The sequence below is a fragment of the Mus caroli genome, unplaced genomic scaffold (assembly GCF_978045245.1).
Source record: "Mus caroli unplaced genomic scaffold, Mus_caroli_1 scaffold_5, whole genome shotgun sequence".
NCBI classification, from domain to species: domain Eukaryota; kingdom Metazoa; phylum Chordata; class Mammalia; order Rodentia; family Muridae; genus Mus; species Mus caroli.
The window spans coordinates 14,616,651-14,643,076 of NW_028227260.1; the positions used below are offsets into that span (position 1 = coordinate 14,616,651).

A 26,426-nucleotide genomic window follows, 5' to 3' on the forward strand; every position below is an offset into this window, starting at 1 on the left:
AAAGTAAGGGAGTGATCCAGATTTTTAACAGCCATTCTAAGCGTAATAGTGAATGCCAGATTGGAAGAAAGGAAGTGATTTCACCTCAGCTGCACATTGGAGGCAGGGATGTGTGTGTGTACAATGTCTCCAAGGGTCCTTTGCAAAATGGTAACAGAAATCCCAACAGTAAAATGGAAAGTTACTGCCCTTGGTATTTGGGGCAGTTTCTATTCTAAGGGCTGTCCCTTGCTCCCACTCCTTACCTACCACCCTTCATTAAGAAGGTTTAGGACAAGGACGGGATGGGTGAGTTTCCAGTGGCTCTTACTATAGCATTTGGATGTTTTCAGCTAATCACCTTAGTTCTTCTCTACTGTGACTATCACTACTATCAACATCACCACCATTACCACCACATTCTGCTTTTGAAAGGGGGGTACTTTTCTGCTTTTGACTTCCTTCTTCCTAGTAGTTGCTAAGTGTGCAGACTACAGCTCTTCCTCTGACTTTACAAAAACTCTGTTACTGAAATCCAACACGGCCGGGCATGGTGGCGCACGCCTTTAATCCCAGCACTTGGGAGGTAGAGGCAGGCGGATTTCTGAGTTCGAGGCCAGCCTGGTCTACAGAGCGAGTTCCAGGACAGCCAGGGCTACACAGAAAAAACCCTGTCTCGAAAAACCAAAAAAAAAAAAAAAAAAAAAAAAGAAATCCAACACAGCCCATTTTGAAAGTGACTTTTGGGTAGAACTAAGTCTAATGTTAAATAGCATTTTCCTAAACTGGTATCCTATGGCTTTATTTTTTACTCTTAAGCTATGATGTCATTCTTTTACCTACCTTCTTACTACTCTCCAGCAATACACTCTCAGGAATACCTCTGCAGTTCAACAAGCTGGTTTCATCTTGTTTCTGGGAGAACATACACCTTGGGGACACTAAGGGACACTTGGGGACATCTAAGCTAGAGAGTGAGAGAGATGCTGACTTAGGGGATTTGCATCAGGTGGCTTGGAAAACATTTCAGGCAATCAAGGTTGGATGCTACCAGGGCTATGTCTATGACTATCTTAGCAAATGTTTCTAGAGAGCCAGGATAAATCAGGGTTGGTAGAAAAGCAGCAGGCATCACTATTAGCAAGACTGGGGAATGTCTGGTCCTATTTGTGGTTTGGACAATGTCCACATTTTGCCCATGTGGAGACATGATTATGGAGTAGCTTTGTTTGTGCCTTGTCCTGTCTAGTTGCTCACTGGTTTACTGAATTTCAGTGTCTAGGGAATTGTTTCTTATAGTATACCTTTGTTCATGAGTGTATGACTAGTTCCTGGAAGGTAAGTCCTAGTTTCCTTTTTCATTCCTCCATTTTGGTCGAGGGCAGCAGAGGGTAGCCTGGTGTACATGAATAATCCATACTACCCACATTTTTGCCATTGGAAACATTTGTTAACCGGGAAGTTGTCTCAAAATGTAGGCTCTGGTTAATGGGTTAGCTTGTCATTGCTGTGACGCAGTACTTGACATAAACAACTCAAGAAAAGGGCGACAAGTTTCTTTTGGCTCATGCTTTCCATCATGGGTAGCTGGCTCCATTGCTTTTTGGGCCATGGGGTGGGTGAACATGATGGCATAAGGGTTTTAGGATCCACCATGAAACAGAGAAAAACAGCAAGAGGAACAAGATTCTGACACACCCACAGTGACCCACTTCCTTCAGCTAGGTAGGCTTTCTAAAGTTTCTATTACCTTTGGTGACAAAGAGTGTCACCAACTGAGGACCAGGCCTTTAATTTATGTGTGTGTGTGAGGGGGCATGCCATATTTGTCTTAGTTACGTTTCTATTGCTGTGCTAAGACACCAGGACTAAGGCAACACACAGTAGAAAGCATATTCTGGGCTTACAATTTCAGAGGGTGGGTCTATGACCATCATAGCAGGGAGGATGACAATAGGTAGACAGGCATGGACTGGAGAAGTAGCTGAGAGCTCACACCTTGATACACAAGCATGAGGTTGAGAGATCAAGGTGGGCATTGCTTGGCCATTTGAAACTTTAAAGTCTACTCCCCGTAAGACATCTCTAACAAGACCACAGCTCCTAATCCTTCTGAAACCGTTCTGCCAACTGGGGACCAAATATTCAAACATATGAGCCTTTGGGGGCCATTCTCATTCAAACCACCTCAAAGGTCAAAACATAACATAGGGATTTTTTTTTTTGCATCTTTTGTTGCAAGATGAGAGGTAGGGATCGTTGTTGTTCTAATAACTAGACAATTACACTTAATGGATCAACTATAATATAATTGCTAGGCACAACCTAAATGATTAATTTTGAAACAATCCTTGCAGATTGGGGCCTAGATTGCAAAAACTCAGGCAATGACAATATTTTCCAGAATCCAAATAGGTAGTCATAGCCCAGTTGGAGATGTTTATAGAAGCCTTTGCTTTCTTTCACTGAAGAGAGACCATGACCACAGCAAGTCTTATAAAGGAAAACATTTACTTGGGGCTGGCTTACAGTTTAGAGGTTTAGTCTCTAATCATCATGGCAGGAAACATGCTGGAGGAACCAAGAGTTCTACATCTTGATTCGCAGGCACCAGAAGGAGACTGTGTGCCACACTGGGCATAGCTTGAGCAAAGGAGACCTCAAAGCTTATCCCCCACGTTGACACACTTCCTCCAACAAGGCCACACCTCATAATAGTGTTGCTCCCTATGGCCATGTCTGCCTGCCTCTACCTCACAAGTGCTGAGATTAAAGATGTGTGCCACTAACATCAGGCTCCTGTTTCTTTCTTTCTTTTTTTTTTTTTAAAGATTTATTTATTTATTTATTTATTTATTTATTTATTTAATGTAAGTACACTGTAGCTGTCTTCAGACACTCCAGAAGAGGGAGTCAGATCTCGTTACGGATGGTTGTGAGCCACCATGTGGTTGCTGGGATTTGAACTCCAGACCTTAGGAAGAGCAGTCAGGTGCTCTTACCCACTGAGCCATCTCACCAGCCCCCAGGCTCCTGTTTCTTATCTTTAATAGTCTTGCCAGGATTATGCAGATTAGTGAGAAGTCCCTTGCAGTAAACTGCTAACATCATCCTGACAATACTGATCCTATATTGAGCATCCTCTTCTCTTCAGGGCTCTCTTTTGACATCACTTCATTAAAGTATCTCAAGGTTTTTCATTTTGCCCTTTGCAAGGTGAAGTACAAATTCTAGGGCGGATATGTTTCAGCTGGGAGCCCATGGTGGTCTGCAATGCTCTCCACAATCTACGGAGCAAGCCCAGCTGCATACTTATCAGCCAAACCTCAGATACCTTCTGCTCTGAAATTTTCAAGGAATTCAAGGGGGTGACAGCAGATAGTGAAGCTAAGGGAAGGCAGGTGGCTTACCCCAATGCTGGCAGGGCATGAAGCACATGTCCTGCACGGGAAGCTTCACTACCCTTAAACACACAGGAGGACAGCTATGTTCCAGTGACTTGACTCCAGAAGAAAGGAAGAAAGAGGAGCTTGGGGCTGATACATTGGGGCTGATGGAGCGGAGCACAAATTAGCTTACAAAACTGAGGACCTGGTCTCCAGAGAAGGAAATAAAAACAGATGGCTATGGATAGGAACAAAGTAGGAGCCCAATGAAAAGAGATGCAGTTGTTGAAGGACAAATATGACGTCAGTGTCAGGTTCTTGCAGGACAGGCAAGGACTAGGCAAAACTAACCAACCAACCAACCAACAAACCAACCAACCAAAACCAAACCAAACGACCATTAAAAATGGCCTAAGGGAAAGCTAAACTTAATGTTTTTGTGTTGTTGGGGAGACACAGAGTTCACTAACCTCAAGTTTAACAACCATTACAGAAATTCCTGGTGTCAGGAGAGGCACAGCAACCCATACAATGATGGAGTCAATTTGCCCTGGGATTTTGCTCCTGCAATAAAGGATCGCTTTATTCCACAGGCACTTCAGTTCTCTTTTGTCCCATCTTGTTGAATGCTACTAACGGTCAAAAAAGAGGCCAAGGCTGTAGGTCCATTGACAAAAAATAGAGGTACCGAGGAGGGGCAAGTCCTGTGGAAGAGGCTCTCACATCTGCAACTTCTCAGTTCGGCTTTAGTCCTCGATTCTTTTCCAAATTTGCATGAAAATGTATGCTACTTGAATGCCCAGGAGCCTTCTATTCTGTTCTCAAATACTACCCCTTACCAATAGAAACGTTGTTAATAATCCCAGTGGGGTTCACGTGCATTTAAAGAAAAAGTCAGGCTTGTACTTTAAGACCACAGGGGTGGTAGCATTTTATATTCTTCAAATGGTCAGGAAGTAACTGGGGCTTTTGCTTGGGGAGGAGGGGTAGGCATATGGGGAAGTGTATAGGGAGGCCCCCCGGAAGTCACGCTGAGCCGTTTAAAGCTGGGTGACCTCCTAACGGATGGCGAATGGCGGGAGAGCATGGCCAGAGCTTTAGCGCAGGGCGCGGCCATTGGTGACGCATGCCAGGGAGCCCAGCGCCCGCGATTCCACCATTAGCGAGGCCTCACACCCTGCGCTTCAAGTTCGGGGCTGGAGGCGTCCCTGCTTCCTCCTCTAAGAGGCGGGTCGGCCCCGCCCCCGCGCCCCGGGTCGCTTGCCCGCGGCCCCTCCCACCTCCTAACTCCTGGCCTCCCCCGGCGCAGCGCACTCCCCGCCGGCCCGCAGCCTGACACGCCGCGCGGTCCCTCAGTCTCCTGCGGTCGCCTCCCCAGGCATGGCACAGGGCCTCGCCACACTATGGCAGCAGCAAGACACAGCACGCTCGACTTCACGCTCGGCGCCAAAGGTGAGGGCGCCGCTCGCCACCTGCACGGGCGCCGCAGCGGCGGCGGCGGCGGCGGCGGCAGTGGCAGCGGCAGCGACAGCGGCGGCGGGGCGACCGTTCCCTCCGCGCCTGCGGGGCTCGAGGCCACAGGACCAGGCTCCTCCGGGGCGCGCGCGGCAGGCTGAACAATGCGGACGGCCGCGCGGCGCCTGCGTCTGCCGGGCTGCTTCGCGGAGCACGCTGCGGGCCCTCGTGCACCGGCGGAGGCCGCGCCGCGCCCCCGCGGTTCCCCGCCGCGTTTGGTCCTCGGCTGAGCTGGAGCCTGGCGCACTGCGGGGCCTGGGAGAACCGCGTCCGTGTGTGCCAGCCGCACCGCCCGCCCGCCCTTCCGGGCCTGGAGCGTCGGTCCACGCGGGCTCGCCGCCCTCCACGCCCCGTTGTTGGGGGGGAATCCCTTTAAGCCCGTGGGGCGCGGCGGATCCCCGGTGGAGGCGGGTACCGGAGCGCCTTAGCTCGTTCGAGGCACGGCGGGCGAGGCAGGCCTGAGCGAGGGGTGTGTGCGGCGCGGGACCGCTGCCCACGCCACCTTTTCCTGTTCTGGCAGGCTGCTGAATTTCCCTCATGGGTGTGTGTGTCGGGGGGTTCCCCTTAAGGGCAGCGAGGGTTGAAGGAAGACCAGGGCCACTCAGCGCTTGCAAGGTTTTTTTTTAGTCCATCTAAGAAGATGAAGGATCCTCTGAAAAGGGACCCGGCGGGCAGAGAAAGGAAACGATTATTATTATTATTGGGGGTGGGGAGGGATGAGATTTGGGCGCGGGAACTAGAGCCACCACCATCACCATCACCCCTAATCCGGGAGGCTCAGATATTTGAGCCTGGTCTGGGCAGAAATGGTTGGGAGAATCTTTTTTGCGTGATGGAATTTTGAAGGGTAGGGATGGATGTACTGCTGGCTTCTTTTCTTTGAGGGAATCAAGCATGGGCGCAGTGGGCGGGAATGATTGGGCCTTTAAACGTGCGACTGCGGCAGACTTTCACTTACCAGATCATCCGCACATAGTGTGGTGCCCCAGTCTTCCCTTTTCTCTGGTTTCTCTATTAATGGAACACGTGGACTCCACTCTGCTTTTTCTGTTGGGATTTTTTTTTTAACACCGATTTAATTGCTTTTGAACTTCTGAGCTCACACTTTGTACTTTTTCTTCCAATCCTAAAGGATCGCGGAGCTCACAAGATCAATAAATGTAAACACAAAAAATAAAATCGGGGGGATTTGGAGCAAAACCTGGATTTCAGTCTGCCTCTTCTAATTGATTCTCTTCTGTGGGTGGCCTTTTGGGTTTATCTCGTAACGTTTTGGAACCTCATCTTTTTTTTTTTTTTGTCCGGGGAGGGAAAAAAAAAGAAAAGAAAGCAAGAAGCAAGGGACAGCGCACACTCAGGGCATTTACTGTGTACGGGTGAACTAGAGGGTTGTTAGGTAAGCCAGTGTGCTTGGGTGGTCGGAATAGAGTTTAAAAAAAACGTAGCACCGTTCACTTCCCACTTTTCTTAGGTGAGGATGGAAGCAAGGGAGACAGTTGGGAGAGAATAAGGTGGTACTTGGGTGGTGGAGCTGGAGGAGTGTGTTAGGATCACAAAGGTTCTACTGTTATCTTGGCAGCTTACAGGGCTGATTGGTTAATGGGACTTCTAGCACCTTGAGTTTAGTGGGGAGGAATGTGAAGCAACTGTTTTGTAGAGCAAGGCCTCCCAGCTGGGAAGGTGTGAATTTTATCTCCAGCATCCCATTTCCAGTAGGCTGGAGGGAAGGTGAGCTCAGCATGGGGTCAGAGAAATTCTAGCCCTTCCACTGAAGAGTAAACCTTCAGCTTAGTTTAAACACTGAGAATAAAGGGTGAGCGCACACTTAAAGCTCAAAGGAAGGCTCTTGAGAGGGCCAAGACTCAAGGTGTGCAAATCGAGTTCCTGGGCAGCCAGGGCTGCATAAAGAAACTCTGTTTAGACCCGCCCCTCCTCCAAAAGAGACAAACATTAGCTGTTAATGTTTTAACTCACACTTTGCTCCTAATTAAAAATAAGAAAATTAAAGCCAGTCATATTGGTAGACCTTTAATCTCAGCACCCAGAGTCAGAGACTGAATTGGATTTTATATCTAAATCTAGTACAACCTGGTTGGATCCTTAATACAACAAAGAAACAAGAAAGCTTTGAGTTGGACCCAAGGTGGCACATTCTTGTAATCCCAATACCCTGGAGGCAGAGGGTGGAGAGTTCAAGGCAAACCTGGACTATAGACTGAGATCCTATCTCAAGGATTGCACCTAATGATACAAAGGAAAACTTTGTGCCTTAGCTGGGCAGTGGTGGTGCACGCTTTTAATCCCAGCACATGGGAGGCAGAGGCAGGTGGATTTCTGAGTTCGAGGCCAGCCTGGTCTAAAGAGTGAGTTCCAGGACAGCCAGGACTACACAGAGAAACCCTGTCTCGATTACCACCCCCCAATCCCCTCCCTTCCCCTCAAAGAAAACTTTGCTGATACAGTGGGAAAATTTTTTTAGGGAAAAAAAAAGCCACTGTGTTCAGGTGTTGTGTATAAATCAATGTATGTAAGATCTGGAGTTCTTTTTTTTTTTTTTTTTTTTTGTTTTTTTTTTTTTTTTGGTTTTTTCGAGACAGGGTTTCTCTGTGTAGCCTTGGCTGTCCTGGAACTCACTCTGAAGACCAGGCTGGCCTCAAACTCAGAAATCTGCCTGCCTCTGTCTCCCAAGTGCTGGGAATCTGGAGTTCTTAAAGTGTTCTGTCATTAAATGAAGACTAAGGCATGTCCTTATTAGCCACATCCACATTTTAGAAATGGGGTGATTTGACTACATCACAAGGATTTTTAAATTCCCTTCCTTTCCAATAAAGGGGTGCTTGGTAAAAAAACCCAAAAAACAAAAACAAAACAAAACAAAAAACCCTCCATGTGTGAGGTCTCTAAAAACATTTAATTGTTGATAGTGAGTCAAAAGGCATTCCTCTTGGCATGGAAGTATTGGATGTGACTCAAGGGTGAGTCAAATGGCTGCGGAGCTTGAATGCATGTTCTCCCCCTCCCGTTTGTCGGTAATCCTTCCTAATGGAGCAGTTCCATGCTGTGATTTTAGTGGAATTAAACTGGAACTCCTTAGCCATGTTATTGTTTCAGTTCCGTCTAACCTAGTTACCAAGGTAAACTACCTGCAACCTAACCACTTAGAGAGTATTTATCCGTCTGACTGATGAAGGAACTCAGAAAATTGTTTTTGCTAAAACAAATCTCATCTTTGGTCATCTTGTAAGTGAAGTGTTGAATTCTGAGGAGTGTTAATCTCAGGGTTTGAAAGATGAGATTCCCCCCTCTTTTCCCCCCAGCTCCAACCCAACAAGAATAAATTAGTCCTGAGTATCTGGGGGACTGGTGGAGGACATACTCTTGTTCTGGTCCCAGCCCCTAATCAAGGCTCTGGGTATGTAGAGTATAGGATGTGATATTTTCTCCTGGCTTGTTGGAGTCTTGCTAGCCAGTCAGCTTTAAAAACTTCTGATTACTTATGATTCTTTTTGTTACTTATGATTTTTTTTTTTACCAAGCACCCCTTTATTGGAAAGGAAGGGAATTTAAAAATCCTTGTGATGTAGTCAAATCACCCCATTTCTAAAATGTAGCTGTGGATAATGAGGACATGCCTTAGTCTTGGATTGAGTATATCTGGGAGGTGGAGTGATCTGTGTCTTAGACATAGGTGCATAAATGCTAATAATTGTGTGATAAATGCTTATATGTGAGCCAGGCACAGCTTTCCTTTATAGAGTTATGAGGCTGGATTGTGATTTTGGAAATACACTTGATGCCATCCATTTTGCCTTTGGGACCAGTTTTTTTGTAGGGAAGTAGAATGATGTGCGTCATTCAGACTACACTTTACTTTTGAAACAGAAATCTTGGTTAATATGAATAGACTACTTAGCTGAAAAGACTTGGTGTAGGTTTTGCATCTCTTCTTAGTGTGGTGCTAGGGATAGAACCTAGGGGCTTATGCAACCTAGACAGGGCTTTATGCATGTGAAGCAACACTGTGTCACTGAGCCATATCCCCAGCCTATAACAAACATTTTAAGTCAATGAATTAATGCATTTGAATGGGGAAAAATACAGATCTATAATTTTTCACTAACTGAAAATCAGCACTTTCTCCCACTTATGTCAACTACTCCTAACTGTTATAAGCAATGAAATCATTTTTAGGTCAGAGATCTGTTTCTGCCTCCTCAGTGCTGGGATTAAAGGTGTGGTCACCAACCAGGCCTAACACGAGGAACCAAATTGGTAAGCATAAAAGTTCAGACTACTGCAGAACAAAATCCCTATTTTCAGCTGGAAGTATAAAAGATTTGATTTCATTGGTTATAACAGGTAGGAGTGAGTAGTTGACATAAGTGGGAGAACATGCTGATTTTCAGTTAGTGAAAAAAAATATAGGTGTATTTTTACCCATTCCAATTGAAAGGCCCTTTGGTTTGAATTTACTGGCCCCCGAGTGAATTCCTAGATGCTAATAGAGTGTGGCTTCGCCCACACCTTTATTTTACTTGGAGTGCCCCTACCAGGTCCAGGTTCTGCTTTAAAGTACACATTTGAAGCATGCTTATTACTTGCTTGTGTGCCTTTGGCAGGCCTAGTCCACATTTTAAGTATCAATAAATTAGGTCCATTGAGATTTCCAGGTTTTGGGAGGGAAGAGGGGCTTGTGCAGTGGAGGATGGCCTTGAACCCAAGATCTTCTTGCAAACTGATGGGACGACTCATGCCTCACCTATCCTCTTTGAGATTGACAGCCTTTATGTGAGATTAACTATTTGATTGCAAGGCCTTTGCTGCTGTCCTAATTGCCAAATCCCTTAATTTTTTTTTTTTTTTTTTTTTTTTTTGGTTTTTTTCGAGACAGGGTTTCTCTGATAGCCCTGGCTGTCCTGGAACTCATTTTGTAGACCAGGCTGGCCTCGAACTCAGAAATCCACCTGCCTCTGCCTCCCGAGTGCTGGGATCAAAGGTGTGCGCCACCACGCCCGGCTCAAATCCCTTAATTTTTAAGGTAGTGATTGCCAATTGGTATTTTTTCCATGCCCCACAGTGTGAGGGAAATATTTGGTGGTTTCTGGAGAAATGGGCTTGGAGACTTCAGTTTACCTAGCATACACGAAGTCTTGTGTTGATTACTCCCACTGTGCCTGTAATCCCAGCACTTACTAGGTGGAGCAAGAAGATTAGCCTTTAATAGCCATCTTCTATTACATGGTGAGTTCAGCCTTGGATTCCTGAGACCCTGTCTCAAAATCAAACAAGACTGTAGCTATGCTATAGCTACTCTAATAAATATGTTAAAGATACCTAAAAAGGCCTACTAGAGCCCACAAATTTCAGTAGTGCCCACACCGGTAATTGTCCTAAATTCTGGCTTAAAGGCATTTCAATTATTAGTGTGATAAGCAAAACTCCTTCCTGGAAGCATCTATTTTGCATGCAAATTGTTACGGAACGCTCCACCTTCCCCCTAGGTGCTACTTGTCTAGTGCTTGGGGATTACTTCCTGTTGAGCCTATGTAAATCTGTGGCTCTCCTAATTTGCTTTGGTGAACAACTTTATGGTGGAGCCATGCCTTCTTTGTGTGACTCCAGTAGCTAAAATAAATTGTAAAGCTCTAGCCACTCTTGATTATATTTAGCCATTTTCTGATTCACCAGCACCTTATCCTTTACATTTCTCCTCCACAAAGGATTTGTGCCTTTTTGACTTTAACCTTAGAGCCTTGGGGGACTGATGACTGGGCAAGAAAGCTTTGGTTCTACCCTACAATGAACTTCTTAAATGGTGTTTCTTAAATTTGCATCATAAACATCTTCCTTTGGGTTAATTCAGATGCTTGATTCCAGCACGCTGATACCGAATCTCTGGGGTTCAAGGCCAGCCTGGTCTACAGAGCTAGGTTTAGAATAGCCAGAAATGTTACTCAGAGACTGAGAAACACTGTCTTTGAAAAACAAAACAAAACAAAACAAAACAACAACAACAACAAAATAATAATAAGAGTTTTTACTGCTTTCTCAGCCAGGCAGCTTACAATTGTCTATAAGTCCAACTCTAGGGATTCCGACTCCCTCTTCTGGCCAGTGTTTGTAAAGGCACAGGATGATGATGTTGATGGCCACAGCAATAATATAAAAGAAGCCAACCCTAAACAGAAGACAGTCCCACCAACTGTATCACAATACTTTGACACACTTTATCCCAAGAACCTCCTCTGCCCTGTCCTTGGGTCTTTCTGTGAGAGCACCTGCTCAGGGCACTCAAAATTCACGCTCATCTGTTTCCAGGCTTCTATTTCTTGGCCACAGTCTCACCATTTGTCTCCATTGGCAGAAAGGCTGGATCGTTTGATTCCTTTTCTCGTTTACAAAACATTCTTGGGTCCTCAGTACCTTGTGGATGAATAGAAACTCAGTTATCAGCCTAGAAGATCAATTCCTATCCAGTTCTTGATTTTACTGAAATCCCTGCACCCAGCCTTTCACTTTGCTTTGGTGCTCCGGGTGTCTCAGAATTAAACAGCTTTGGAGGAAGACATTGATTCTACTTTGCTAGGTTTTCTACCATAAGGGAATTGTGTTTGAAATGATTTATAGACTGCTTGGAAGAGGGCCATGATTAGAATCTGCCTTTCTTTGACTTGTCTGATTTGCTTTGTTGCAACTTTTTTGTTATTTAAATCAACTTCTCTTTCCTCTGAATTTGTAGAAGATTCTTTCATAGCGCAGGCCTTTGATCCCAGCACTCGGGAGGCAGAGGCAGGCAGATCCCGAGTTTGAGGACAGCCAGGGCTATACAGAGACCCTGTCTCGAAAACCAAAACAACAACAAAAAATGACTTCAGCCAAAATAATCCTGTTGCTGGGAATTTATTTTGTGGGCCTACAATTAAAATTTTGATCAAAGTGTATTGTATGAAACATTTTTTTAAAAAGCCATAATGCTTCTACATGATCTACATTTCTTTCTTTTTTTAAAAAAGATTTTATTTATTTTATATATGTGAGTACACTGCAGCTGTCTTCAGACACACTAGAAGAGGGCATCAGATCCCATTACAGATGGTTGAGAGCCGCCATGTGGTTTCTGGGAATTGAACTCAGGACCTCAGGAAGAGCAGTCAGTGAGTGCTCTTAACCGCTGAGCCATTTCTCTAGCCCTGATCTCCATTTAAGCTGATGGAGGTAGCACATGGTAAAGTCAATTTGTACTTTATATCAAGACACCTCTATTAGCTTTCATTGGATGCTTTTCTCTTGTTTTAAATGCTTTGGGAGGGACACTTGCTGCTGAAAACAGAACCAAGGCACTGACAACCTCCTCCTCCCCTCTCAATAGAGGAAAGGTACTTTTTCAAGTCAACTAAAGCCCCATATGAGCCATTGAGAGGAGTTTCCAGTCAAATAACTGGTAGGCAATTTGTCTTGTTTGTTTTGAGAAAATAGAGTCAGTTTGGATTTTGCTTGGAGGAATTACCAGTTTGGAATCTTCTCATCTCCTCTGCATACAATTAAAATCTGTATTTGAATTGGCAGCTCCTTAGGAGTTGAGGCTACGGCCCTGAGGCCTTTAGTAACTTTGATCTTGGTACTTTTGTTTTTGGATTTGCTATCTTAAAGAATAGTGATGCCCATCTTTAATTTAATTGCAACTCCCTAACCAATCTACACTAAACTAATTCTTGTAGCTAAGGATTCATTTATTAAACTACTGGACATTTGCAAGAGTGTGGTACCTGTGATCTGCAGACAGTGGAGATACTGAGGTAGGGGGATCCCAAGTTCATGTCAAGCCTGGGTTGCATAGTAAGGCATCATTAAAAGATATTGTCTTGTGGTTGTATGTTTAAAAAATTGTCCAGTATGGCTATGAGTGACTTGACTTTTTGGAGTCAGTAATTATTCTGGGTGTTTAATATGCCATTTCACTACAATTGTAACCCAAAACTGCTGGTGAGCCCTGCAGCTCTACCCACCATTTCATGGTAGTTCAATTACAAGCTTGCTTCTTTTGAGAAGTGAAGAAAAGTCAACTGAGTCTGCAAACCAAGGATGTAAATCATGTACAAATGCTCTTTTAAACCCTTAACAACTAGGCATTTCCATATCTCACTCAGGAAGAAATTCTGCTACCCTATGGTGTGATGCCCCTGAATTTCATTAAAACAATAGTGTCATCTGTCTTCTTGGAGAAGTCATTGAGGACAAGGCTATACTAGTAATCAAGCCCCAAACCCAAATGAGGCAATAGCTTTTTTAGATTCACTGAGAATCTTAGCTGTGTAGTTTACAAATGCATCTCAATGCTTTCCTCTCTATAAAGGCATTAATGATAGCAAAATCACACAACATTGCGCTGTTGGGTGGGATAATCAATAAAATGCTTGGAAGATCATCAAGTGATACTACTTAACACTAATTACAATATTTAGGACTAAATACTTTGGAACTGTGCTAGCTATTAAAGGTGCTTAGGTAGATATAAAAACATACAAATTTAGCTTATTCAAGAGATTTGGAAAGTTCTGGCCAAAGAAGATGTGTAATAAGTTGGTTTGTGAGTTGAACCCAGGAATTTAACTAGAGTGGAAATTCCCTAGTGAGAAGCCTGGGCAATCAGTGTCCATGGTGTTGCTTTACTTACACTAAATTCTCTCTTCCAGGAGTTCAGACAGGTCTTAGTGTTCAAACAAGGCTAAGTGATGTGCCTGCCCACAGGCCTTCCTTCCAGAGTTTTCTACTGGCCTTAGAAAATAGAGTTGAATATAAAGGTTTCTTTTTTTTTTTTTCACTGTTTTTTTTTTATTACATATTTTCCTCAATTACATTTCCAATGCTATCCCAAAAGTCCCCCATACCGCCCCCCACTTCCCTACCCTCCCATTCCCATTCTTTTGGCCCTGGCATTCCCCTATATTGGGGCATATAAAGTTTGCAAGTCCAATGGGCCTCTCTTTCCAGTGATGGCCGACTAGGCCATCTTTCGATACATATGCAGCTAGAGACAAGAGCTCCGGGGTACTGGTTAGCTCATCATGTTGTTCCAACTATAGGGTTGCAGATCCCTTTAGCTCCTTGGGTACTTTCTCTAGCTTCTCCATTGGGAGCCCTGTGATACATCCAATAGCTGACTGTGAGCATCCACTCCTGTGTTTGCTAGGCCCCTGCATAGTCAATATAAAGGTTTCTTAAATGTAGTTTAATAAATTAAAAAGAAACTTTAAAAATATTTTCAGGACTGATGCCTTGGATCAGCCTTTGGGAAGCTATGTTTTATAAAGTGGCATGTTTTATAATGGCACTTAATGTTGAAGCTTTGAAAATCTCATACTGAAGCTTAAGTGCCTTAGCCTTGGTTTTGAGGTGTTAGCAATGAAGATCATAGGCCTTCCTGTAAAAATGGCTGCCGTTTCTAGGTCTGCTTTGTCTAGTCTGAAGCTTTGGTGGTCTTGGTGTTAGAAGAAAGAGCTTGCCATTAACTCCTTTTGGTATGAGGTATAAAAGTATGGTAAGGTGAGACTTTTAACAAAATAACTGAGTTGGTGAGATGGCTCAGCTGGTACAATCCTTGGAACCCACATAATAGGAGAGAATTAGCTCCCTCAAATTGTCCTCTGATGTCTAGAAGGCATCCTACTCACAAACAAATGTAAAAAAAAAAAGCTAACATGTTTTGTGATTTGTTTTTCTTTGAATAAACATTTTGGCTTGAAGAGGCTACAGAAAAAGAAACTGCATAAGTAGTTTTCTGTAAATTTATCTTTTTTTCCCTTTGTTTTTTGAGACAGTGCCTCACTGTATAGTCCTGGCTCTTCTAGAATTCACTACTAGACCAGGCTGGCCTAGGCCACCTAGAGGTTCACAGTGTTCTTAATGTGGTGGTGACCCTTTAATATAATTTCTCATATTGGGGTGACCGCTGACCTAAAGTTTTTCACTGTTACTTCATAACTGTAATTTTGTTACTGTTATAAATCATGTTATTACATGTGATATCACAATATCTGTGTTTTCAGATGGTCTTAGGTGACTGACCCCATGTGAAAGGGTCATTTGATCCTCAAAGGGGATCTGATCCACAGACTGAGAACTACTGTATTTGACACTGAGAAAACAATACGACATATCTAGGAAGGACTCAAAGATCATAAGTCATCCTGTGATACATCAGTTTCAGCAGCATGCATTCAGAAAAAGAGTAAACTATGGTGACAGCTATGAAAAGAATGAAAGCAGAAAAGAACATAAAAAGATCTAGCCCAAGTCAACTGTTTATGACAACATTGGTATCTTCTTTGGGAGGTATAAAGGTCCTCAGTCACCACTTCCCCTCATGCCCACATGACAAATAATTAGGTCACATCTCAGGCTGGCTCAAGGGATAGGAGAGTGGTAATCATTCTCTTTAGCTTCATCGAAAAGGGGGCACAAGAGAAAAGTGTAGGGTTGGCCTGGCTTGGTGGTGCGCGCCTGTAATCCCAGGATTTTAGGAAGCTAAGGTATGAGGATTAACTTGTGTTAGAAAAGCATCCCTCCTCCCCCAAAAAACCCAGTTGGGGACAGCAAGTGACATAGCACTTATACAGCATGCGCAAGGACCGGACCATGGATGGCATGGTTCAGTACCACAAGAGAAGAAATACAAGACTGCCACTTTTTCATCATGACTATCTAGCTTCTATTCATTAACAGTATTAATACTACTACTATTATTACTTTTACTATTAGGAGGAGGGAGAGGAGAAGGAGTATTGACAAGATCTCACTATGCTGCTTTGGCTGGCCTGGAGCTCTATGTAGACCAAACTAGCCTTGAACTCAAAGAAATCAGCCTGCCTCTGCCTCCCACATGCTGGGCTGACACCCTGGCCTCTGGACTGACTTAACTTTTAAGTGGACAGAATCCCTTACAAGGTCAGGTCCTTAATATTGCTATTTGTATTTCCATGAACAATTCAAAGATTTCTGTCTAAGTATATGTGCCAGCCTGTGAATCAAGAGTGAAATAGCATTCAAAGAGATCTAACAGTTCGAACATATACTTTGTGATGGCAAAAAATATTATTTTTTGGAACTGTCCCTCAGGAAGCCTCCCCCACAGCACAATTAGCAAAATTCACATTTGGGTGCGGTCCTTCACAGTGGACCTCCAAGTGTTTAGAAGGCGAGAGAAATACAAATGCCATGGGAGAATAATAGAGAGAAGACAAAGGACACAAGTCAAAACAATCTAAACAAAACCAGAGCCATATGCTGTGACAAATTCCAGATGGGAAAGGGCCATGTGAGGGGCCTGAGAACCTGTACTTCAGAATGTTTCCAGATGACTCAGAAACAGTCAACCTTACTGGCTCTCTGTGACCTCAAGGCAGAGGAATATGGAAACATTTTCTGTAAAGATCCACAAAGTAAAATGTTCAGGTGGTGCAGGCAAATCAGGCCCAAGTCTCTGTACTTACCCACAATTTACAACTCTTTAAAAATGCTTAGCTGGAGGGTCAGATTAGAGCAGAGTAGCTAAGCAGGATATGGCCCAAGGACTTTAATTTGCTGACCCCTGGGTCTAAGATCTTTTCTAGCTCCAAAGTCTTGATCAACAAGGACATTTAGCTCTAATTTGACAATCTGAATTTCTAGAAGTGACTGTTTAGAACTTAAGGCTCAAATAACACAACCATAATTTACTGTATTTAAGTCAGCAACTTATTAATTAAATGCTGTAGAAAACAGTCACCTAAGATGCCTGCATTTTATGGAGTATATGGAAGTAACACTTGCCACTAGTGAAAACCATCTCATGATAGAGAATATTTAAGGGAACAGTCTCCATTTTAAAGTCTTAAATCACCAGCCTTTGTTCCCAATTTAAGAAAAAAAACAAACAATAGCCTCAGAGGAAATAAATAAAAGCTGTTTCATCAAAAAATAAAAAGTAGCCGGGCGTGGTGGCGCACGCCTTTAATCCCAGCACTTGGGAGGCTGAGGCAGGCGGATTTCTGAGTTCGAGGCCAGCCTGGTCTACATAGTGAGTTCCAGGACAGCCAGGAAACAGAGAAACCCTGTCTCGAAAAACCAAAAAAGAAAAAAAAAGTAGGGAAATGACAAACCAACAAGGCTGACAAAGAAAAAAAGTCGGAACACCTATAGTGGGAAAGTACTAGGTAAAAGCAAGCAAACAAACCAACCAACAAAAACATTACAGACCTCACAGGCACTAGAAGGATAGGGAAATACTATGAACAACCTGATCCAGACACACATTTGACAGCTTACAGAAGAAATGAGCATATTTCAGCAACACTGTCAGAGTTTGCTCAGTATGAGAAGGGCAATATCTTAGCAACTGTACAACTAAAGAAAACTTAATTTGTAGTGTGAAAGCTCCAAGGGTAGATGAGCTAGCTCAGCTGGTAAAGTCACTTGCCACCACGCCGGAATATTCATATTCCATTTCTGAGGACCCACAGAGTAGAAAACAGTTCCCAGATAACATAAATAAAAATAAAAACATAGATAAATGTAATTTAAAACTATTTTTTTTTTAAGAATGCCAAAGAAATCTTGAAGCTACAAGGTTTCACTAAAGAGTTCTAACAGACATTCAAAGAAAACTAACAGTTGCCATATTCTCTTCTTGAAGATAGCAGAGAAGAGAAGGTCTCCCAAATTTATGAAGCCAGCAGTATTCTAATACCAAAAGCAAAGATATTCTAAAACTGGTAGACAAATCCTTAACAAATAATATTCAGCAATTTAGAAAACAATTACTTAAAGACCAAGTAATAATAACTTCATCTAGGTATATAAGAATGTTTCAATAATTAAAAACTATCATAAAAAAAGAAATCTGATCCACTATATTGATAGGCCAAAGAAAACTTCACACTGTCATAATGAATGAGGACAGAAAAAGTAATTCCATAAAATTTTACACCTATTCAAGATAAAAGGATAGAGAATTTTTTTTTTTTTTTTTTTTTTTTTTGGTTTTTCGAGACAGGGTTTCTCTGTGTAGCCCTGGCTGTCCTGGAACTCACTTTGTAGACCAGGCTGGCCTCGAACTCAGAAATCCGCCTGCCTCTGCCTCCCGAGTGCTGGGATTAAAGGCGTGCGCCACCACGCCCGGCAAGGATAGAGAATTTAAGCTAACTTCCTCAACTCATTAAAGGGCATCTACAAAGACTATACAACAGCAAAGAGTGAATCACTTCCTTTAAGGGGAGCAAGGCATATCTCTTTTTACCACTGCCAGCAAATCCAGCAATGAAGTAGAGGCTGATCAGCAAGGCACGCAGAGGTTAATAGCTTTCATGAGGTAAAACAGGTAGTGGTAGATCCAGGATTCAGTCATAAGCAGGTGGGCTCTAAAGCACACTGCATTTATTTTTATGTATTGGGGGCAGCACATGCCATGTGTAGCTTGGCATGTGTAGCATGTATATCAAGGTCAGATGAGCTCTCCAGGGCATCTATTGTCTTCTTTTACCTTGTGGATTCTGAGAACAACTCAAATTATCAAGCTTGGCAGCAAGCCACCTTTTACCCCTAAGCCAGTGGTTCTAGCATGTGGGTCATGACCCCTCCTTGGGGGGGGGAGGGGATCCAACAAACCTTCACAGGGGTTGCATATTAGATATCCTGCATATCAGGTATTAACATGATTTATGACATTAGCAAAATTATAGTTATAAAGTTGCAGCAAAATTTTATAGTTGGGAGGAGGGTCACCACAGCATGAGGAACTGCATTAAAGGGTTACATCATCAAGAAGGTTAAAAATCACTGCTCTAAAAATTCATACCAACTAATGGTATTTATCTTACCACAAAATGAGTGGCAGGTTTTACCAAAATCTCCATTCGTATGTTTTTTTTTTTAAAGTTCACTTATTTTTTATGCATATGGTTGTTTTGCATGCATTTTATATCTGTGCAATGCATGTCTGAGTGCTCTCAGATTCTCAGAGGCTAGGTGAGGGCATTTGATCATCTGCTGACAGTCAGTCAGTCAACAGGTTCTCCAGGGAGGGAGTGAGAATTAAAAAGAAAAAAAGATGATTAGACAACACTGTAGCATGACCCAAGCCAGTTCTGAAGCAGAAGCAAGTTTATTTTTTTCCCAGTTTGCTTTTATACCATTATTCTAAGTACATGCAAAGAATAAGGTCAGTTTTAGGTCATGGAACAAACAATGCAATAAACAAAGTCCCGTGGTATTCAAGGATCAAGATGATCAAGATCTTGAGTCTACTTCCTTGTACTAGTTTAAAGTCAGATTCTTACCTGAGCCTATTTCCCTGTCCTAGCCCAACGTCAAATTCCTGCTAAATTTCTAGAAGTGGCCCCAAGAGCTCTCCACACTCTGGAACTGAAGTTATAGCTTGCTGGGAACTAAAGCCTCTTATCTCTCCACCACTTCCATGCTTTTTAAAAATTAAAACACTTTGAAAAATGACACCATAGATGTGCTAATATGGATGGGAAATAAAAGCTCAGAGGCTTTAACGCTAGTCAAGGAACTATGCACAACTAAGGAATCCCGAGAGCAGGGAAATAGTTTACTCCAGGGAAGAGCACCCCAATTGGTTATCCAGTACCAAATGGTCAGACCTGAAAGCATACATACAAATAACATCTTACAGATTGAGCAGGTTGTATTTATTTAGGAGTGTGTGTTTGTGTCTGTATGACATAACAATAAATAAGGAAAGATGCCACAAATTTACAAGAGAGCCATGGACAAGATGGGGGAGTTCATGGGTGGGGGCTTAGGGAAAGGAAGGGGAAGAGGGAAATGGCATAATTATAATCTCAATTTTATTTAAAATAAAAAATAATTTTTACATTGTTAAACATGTGTGTGTGGTATGATGTTCATGCATACTGGTGCTGTGGCTCCAGTTTCATGGGACTGGCACACAGTGTCTGAGCCATAGTGTGCTAATGCAGAGGTCAGAGGACAACCTGCAGGAGTTAGTTCTCCTCCAACATGTGGGGCCTGGCTATCAAACCCAGGCCCATCTGCCTTGGCAGTAAGCACCTTTACTCACTAAGCCATCTTAACCAGGCTGCCGTGCTTTATTTCTCTTTCTTGGGTAAATTCTCCCATAGGTTAGATTAGAAGGAAGAGTGAGGTTTGCTCTCCAGATGAGCATAGGGTGTGAGAGTGAATTGAGACCTGGGCTTGTCTCCTTTTTTAGACTCCCAGTTTTAAGAAGAAAATGGCGTTACCAGGAGAGTGGTGGTATAAATTTTGATTAGCATTTTGTTTCCAACCCAAAGAGGCCTTAGAATTGTATGCCAAATCATATTTCTTACCTTCTAGGGTAGGTATATTATGGGAAGGTAACAGGAGCTGGCCTCATGTGTCCTGGGAAATGTCCCTTAAACTGTTTTCTGTTGAAATGGGAATGAGACAGCAGGGCAGGGAAATTAGCAGTAGCACATTTCTGTTAAGTAATAACTGATATGCTGTGGATTTTAAGAAATGGTCTTTGTGACTGGTACTTAAACATTTCCATCTGGCCTTCCTTAATGTGTGCTTGCTTGAAAGAAGTCTGGGTGTTATTTCTGTGTTGGTGTTGTATGGCTATTAATCTAACTTCAGTTGGTCTTTTTTTTTTTTCTTCCTTTTTTCTTTCTGAAGTTTATTTTTCTTGGTTGTGTTCTTCTTTATGAACATAAGAAAACATGATCTGAAGTAAGCCTGACCTAAAATTGCTGATCTCATTGTCCTGGTTTGCATGTTATAGTCCTACATCTCCTCTGATTAAACAGTAGCCTAAGACTGTGGCTGCAGGAGTGTTGACAGTTGCAGAGGAACAGCCCTGTGGTCCCCTCACACTGTCCCTAGAACTTGGCAGACTGCCATTTATTGTTGGATGAAGAGAAGGGCTAGGACAGAACATTACCTACCCTGTAGGCAGGTTCTTTACCTGGTGTCTGTCTTGTAGCTGTGCCTGAGCCTAATAGGGATTTGTGTTATAGGGACTTTGTAGGTCTTGCCTTGGTTACCTCTGAATAAACAGAAATAGGAAGGCTGAGCTCATTTCTTTGGGTTTATTATGACAGACAGACCTCTTAAGTTATGAATCAGATTGTAACAGATAACCACGAAGTGTATTTTTAAAAGGTTTTAATTTTTAAAATTCCTGCATATGTATGTATGGCTGCGTGTTTGGGTGTCCAAGGAGGCCAGAAGGAGACACAGGAATCCCTTGGAGCTAGAATTATATAGGTAAGCTGCTTGATGTGTGTGCTGGGAACTAAATCCAGGTCTCCAGGAAGAGAATCAGCAAATGACTTTAACCACTTAGCTATCTTTCCAGTATAGAAACTGTGTATTCTTAATGGTATTTAGTCTTCACATGGGCCCACAACATAACTAAAAACAAGATGAAAGCCTAGCACCACTGTTTTTTATTTCGTGTCCTGTCTTTTTTCCTTTAGGTAAGATTCTTGCTTGATTCTGCTAAGGCATGGTAATCACTAAGGAGTATCTGTCTACCTAACCTATCCATGCCCCTTTAAGGCTAGGAAGAGCCATTGACGTAAGCCTGCAGTTACCCTAGATTATTTGAACAATAAGGCCTTGTAGGCCAAGCTTAGCCTGTTGGAATTGCTGGGGTCAGGTTTCTTTGCTCCCATTAAATCTCCAGTTGTAACTTGATATATGGCTCTCTGGCTATATGATAGTTTTTAATATAATATTCACAGAGTTCTATGACCATCACCATGATCAGTTTTAGAACATTTCCATTGCCTCAGAGAGAAACCAGTTACTCCTTAGTCATCACCTCAGTTCCTCCTTTACTTACCATTCATTCCTCCCAGGCTCTGGTAGTTGCTAATATACTTTTCTGGTTTTTTGAGTGAACTTATATGACCACACTGTATAAATAGAATTGTTTTAGTATATTTTTGAGATCCATCCGTGATGAATGTAGTATGTATCTGTACTTGGTTTCACTTATGGCTGAGTAACAGCCCACAGTATGGACATAGCAGACTTGCTTATTATCTACTTATAACTTGGAGTCATTTTTGCTTTTTGACTAATATGAGTCACGTTGCATCATATCTGCTCCTGTTTGGGGTGATTAATTGTCATGCAGCTGAGACACACACACACACACACACACACACAGACCGAGAGCATGTGCAAGCAAGACCCTTGCTGGTTTCCCAGAGAACTCTAGGTCAGTTCCATCTCATGGAGCTTAAATGGTTTGAGCCCTCCTTTTGGAGAGCAGTTTTGGTGGGGTATTCATTAGTGATGTCGTGTGGAATCCCCAGGCTTCATAATTAAAAAATATGCTTGACCAGAATAGAAAGTCACCACCTCACTCCCCCCACCCCCATTTCAGAAGCCAGATGCTGTGGGAAAACCATGGCTCAATTCCTTCCTCTTACAGAGGAGACTTTTAAGACTGCCTCATAGGATGGTTGGCTGAGTTGCCTGTGGAGTCTGCATGAAAAATGGGATTTGTTCACAAGACACAGTTGGGGTTTTACACCTTTAGAAATTTCTCATGTCATTCAGTGTGTCCATGGTCATAGTTTTCCTAGAAGAGTACTCTTTGAATTTGAAAAGTTTAAAGCCATACATCAAGTCCCAAGTGGGGAATAAGTTCCTCTCCACCGAGTGTTAGAAGTGTCAAATTCTAATATACTCAAGTTTTAGATAAGAAGCATTTTAGCCCTAAAAGGTAAAAAAGAACTAGGAGTGTAATGTTTCCTGTCATCATCTTAAGCTTTTCGTCTGCATGTCGCTTTAGGCTTCAAAGGTCTCCAGCTAACCTGTTGCTTACCCCACGGCAGCACAAGCAGCTGACTTTTCTTATGGTTGAGGAAGTTAGGTCTTTAAATGAGAGCTTTCCCAGCCTGGGAGTTTGCCTGGGGCAGAGGCTCTGTAGTTTGTAGGAAAAGGTTAGGATTAGGAAGTGTTTCAGATTATACAGGAAATATTCTTTATTTTAATTTACATATTTGCTAATGGATTACAACTTTAAATACAGCATTTATATATGATCCTATAGCTATTTACTTATTTGTGTTTAACATATAGTTTGTATACAGCCTGAATTTAGTAGTATAATTTTACAAAATATTTTGAGTACACTTAATGTTTGTCCTGTCACCTAAGGTCAAATGCTGAAACATTTGCTTGTCAGTGCCATCTTGTCAGTGCTCAAAAACTGTCCCATTTTGGAGGAATTTGAATTCTAAGAGCCTCATCCTATGTAAGAGAAGAGACGTCATGAGCCTGATTGTGATTTCAGATTGGAACTGTGTGAAGAGTTGCCCAGGAGGAGGAGTTCAGTAGCGTAGATAGGTTTGGCCTTCAGCCATCTGGAGCGAGGGTCAGAGGAGGAGGTTCTCAAAGAGAGTCCTGTAAATGGATCCCTGGTAGGCACGGAGAGATGACAGCCCCTCCTCACCTCCGAAGAGTGTATACTTGTGTACATACATGTGTGTGTGAGAGCCAGTGGTTACCCTTTTATGTCATTCCTCAGTTCTGTCTCCCCTTCTTTTTGAAGCAGAATCTCTCACTGATTCGTGTTAGGCTAGTTGGCTAGTGAGCCCCAGGTATCTGGCTAGTTCAGCCTTTAGCTTTCCAGAACTGGGATTATAAGTGTGTCCCTCTGTGCCCAAATTTTATTTTTAAATATGGGTTCTGGGGATTGTACCCATTCTTATATAGCAGGCAACTATATAACTGAGCTCGTTCCCCAGCCTGACATATAGGCATTTAGGCCTCTCGATTCCTTTTCTTTCCTCCATTTCTATTGTGCCCTTCTCCTTCCTTCCTTCCTCTGCCTCCCTCCTTCCCTCCCTCCCTCCCTCCCTCCCTCCATTCCTCCTCCTCCTCCTCCTCCTCTTCCTCCTCCTCCTTCTTCTTCTGCTTCTTCTTCTTCTTCTTTTGGTAGTGGTATTATATGTGGACCATGTGATTCATTGTAAGTTATTGTCAAGTAAGGAAAGCAGGTAGCAGCTTGGAAATGGGGCATTGCATTGTTCATTAGACAAAGGACCCTGAAAATGGTCACTGTTTTGGAGCCTTTGAAAGCTTCTTAGTCATGATTCGGGGGTTATATATATATGTATAATATCCCAACTTTCTTGCCCAGCCATTGTAATGAGTTTTCTTTTCTTTTTCTTTTTTGTTAACATTTTATTTTATTTATTTATTTATTTTGTTTTTCTCGAGACATGGTTTCTCTGTGTAGCCCTGGCTGTCCAGGAACTCACTTTGTAGACCAGGCTGGCCTTAAACTCAGAAATCCGCCTGCCTCTGCCTCCCGAGTGCTGGGATTAAAAGGCGTGTGCCACCACGCCCGGCTGACATTTTATTTTTAAGTTGCTTTTATGTGTATAACTGTTTGCCTGCACATGTACATTCAGGGTACATATAGGCTAGAAGAGGCTATCAGATCCCCTGGAATTGGGGTTACATACAAATGGTTATGTCAGAGCTGGGAGTTGAACCTGGGTCTTCTGTAAGAGCAGCACCTCTTAATCCAGTCCCAGTAATGCGTTTTCTATGAACTGCCAAGTAGCAGTTTACTGGTCTATGTTGGATTACTTTGTCTACTTCAAAGTACATTTATCAGTCAGGTGGTGATGGTGTATGCTTTTAATCCTAGCACTCTGCAGACCTATAACATATTTAGTGGAATTTCTCATAAAATGCTAGAATCTCTATGCCACATTGTAACATGGAGGCAGACAAGTGGATCTTCATCTTTGTGAGTTCGAGGCCAGCTTGGTTCTACAGAGCTGTATCCAGAATTGCTAGGGCCACACAGAGAAACCCTGTCTTGAAAAACAAAAACAAACAAACAAAAAAAGAGAAAGTTTTAAGCTTGTTGGTAGCATATACTCTTAATCCCAGCATTTGGGAGGCAGAGGCAGAAAGATGAGTTCAGTCACCAGCTGGTGGTCTATAGCATAAGTTCCAGGACAGTCAGGACTGTCAGAAACCCTGATTCAAAACAAACAAAAAGTACATTTATCTCTTAGCTCTTAGATCTTCTTAATATTTTTTCCTTTTTGTTTTGTTAAATTTGGGTACACTTCCATTTCACTTTTATTTAACCATGTATATAGAGTACCTAGTAGTTCTCAAAAGGGTTGCTCCTCTTTCTTGTGCTTTTATTGTGAACTTTATTTGCTTTTTCGAGACAGGGTTTCTTTGTGTAGCCCTGGCTGTCCTGGAATTCACTTTGTAGACCAGGCTGGCATTGAACTCAGAAATCTGCCTGCTTCTGCCTCCAGAGTGCTGGGATTAAAGGTGTGAGTCATCATGCCCGGCTTTTATTTTATTTTTTTATTACATTTCAAATGTTATCCCCTTTCCTCGTTTCCCCTCTGAAGATTCCCCTATTCCACCCTCTTCCCCCTGCTCACTAACTCACATACTCCTGCTTCCCTGTCCTGGCATTCCCCTATACTGGAGCATCAAGCCTTCACAGGATCCCAAGGGCCTCTCCTTTCATTGATACCCCACAAGGTCATCCTCTGCTACATATGCAGCTGGAGCCATGGGTCCCTCCATGTGTACTCTTTGGTTGGTGGTTTAGTCCCTGGGAACTCTGGGGGTACTGGTTAGTTCATATTGTTGTTCATTTTAATCAAATCCACATCCTGAGTATATTCTATAACTTTTTGAACTTGAGTGTATCTAGTATGTAAAATGCAGGGTGGAGGTTCGTTATTTCTTAGTACTAGGGTTAGAACTCAGGGCCACAAACAGATGGCATTGGAAATTTTAATAACTCTCCAGGTGATTATAATGTACATTTAGGATTGAACACTACTTATCTAGATGGCTTAGAAACTATGCAAAGATAGAGTAATGAGAATTGTGAATTTAGCCAAATTCTATCTAAACATATCTGCACAGCATCTATTAAGCGCCTGAAATGACGACAAGTAAGCCACACAACTTTAAGTTCACACAACTTTAAGTGAACTGGAGCTTAGAGCTCTGGCTTTTAGTTTTCCCCTTAAATCCTGTTTGTTTTTTATAAAGAAATACCAGAGGGCTCATTTAGCCACCCTCCACCCACTGGAGTCTTTCGGGCCATGGATAACATGAGAGGCCCCAGATCAGGAAGAAACTGAGTGTGAAGTGGGCAGTAAAGCAAATGGAATTATCCCAATAGCCCCCTACAGACAGGCACACTCACAGGAATCAGGAGCCACAGAAACACTGGACCCGTGAACAAGTAAAGAATTGGCCTGTCAGAAATTGATTCTGATCTGTCTGGTTTTACTGAATTAGAAGGGTATGCCCATAGTGTAGACACTAGTAACATTTCAAATTGGATTCCTTTTTTACCCTTTGGCATTTATCTTGAAACTGGCCAGAGGGCTGCTTTTAGTCCATATGGTGCCTTTCTGCTAATTATGCCATTGAGAAAAAGGGATGGCCACCATGCTGGGCTTGGCCGGCAATCTAGAATATTGTGTTAGATCTAAGGCATCCCATTTCCTTGGCCTAGGTAACTGAGTT

General features: G+C 42.8%; 1 protein-coding gene across 2 annotated transcripts in view; it reads left to right on the forward strand.

Moving 5' to 3' along the window:
• Positions 1–4,564: 4,564 nt before the first annotated feature.
• The window catches only part of Sms (spermine synthase), a 50,455-nt gene continuing 28,593 nt past the window's right edge, over positions 4,565–26,426 (forward strand). The window contains exon 1 of one of the 2 annotated variants that reach the window (XM_085837940.1): positions 4,565–4,817. In XM_085837940.1, coding sequence (XP_085694066.1) covers positions 4,769–4,817 — 49 coding nt within the window. In that variant the 5' untranslated portion in view covers positions 4,565–4,768. Of the gene's footprint in view, positions 4,818–5,286; positions 5,422–26,426 lie in introns of those variants that run through there. The other variant, XM_085837941.1, reaches the window with a different exon arrangement.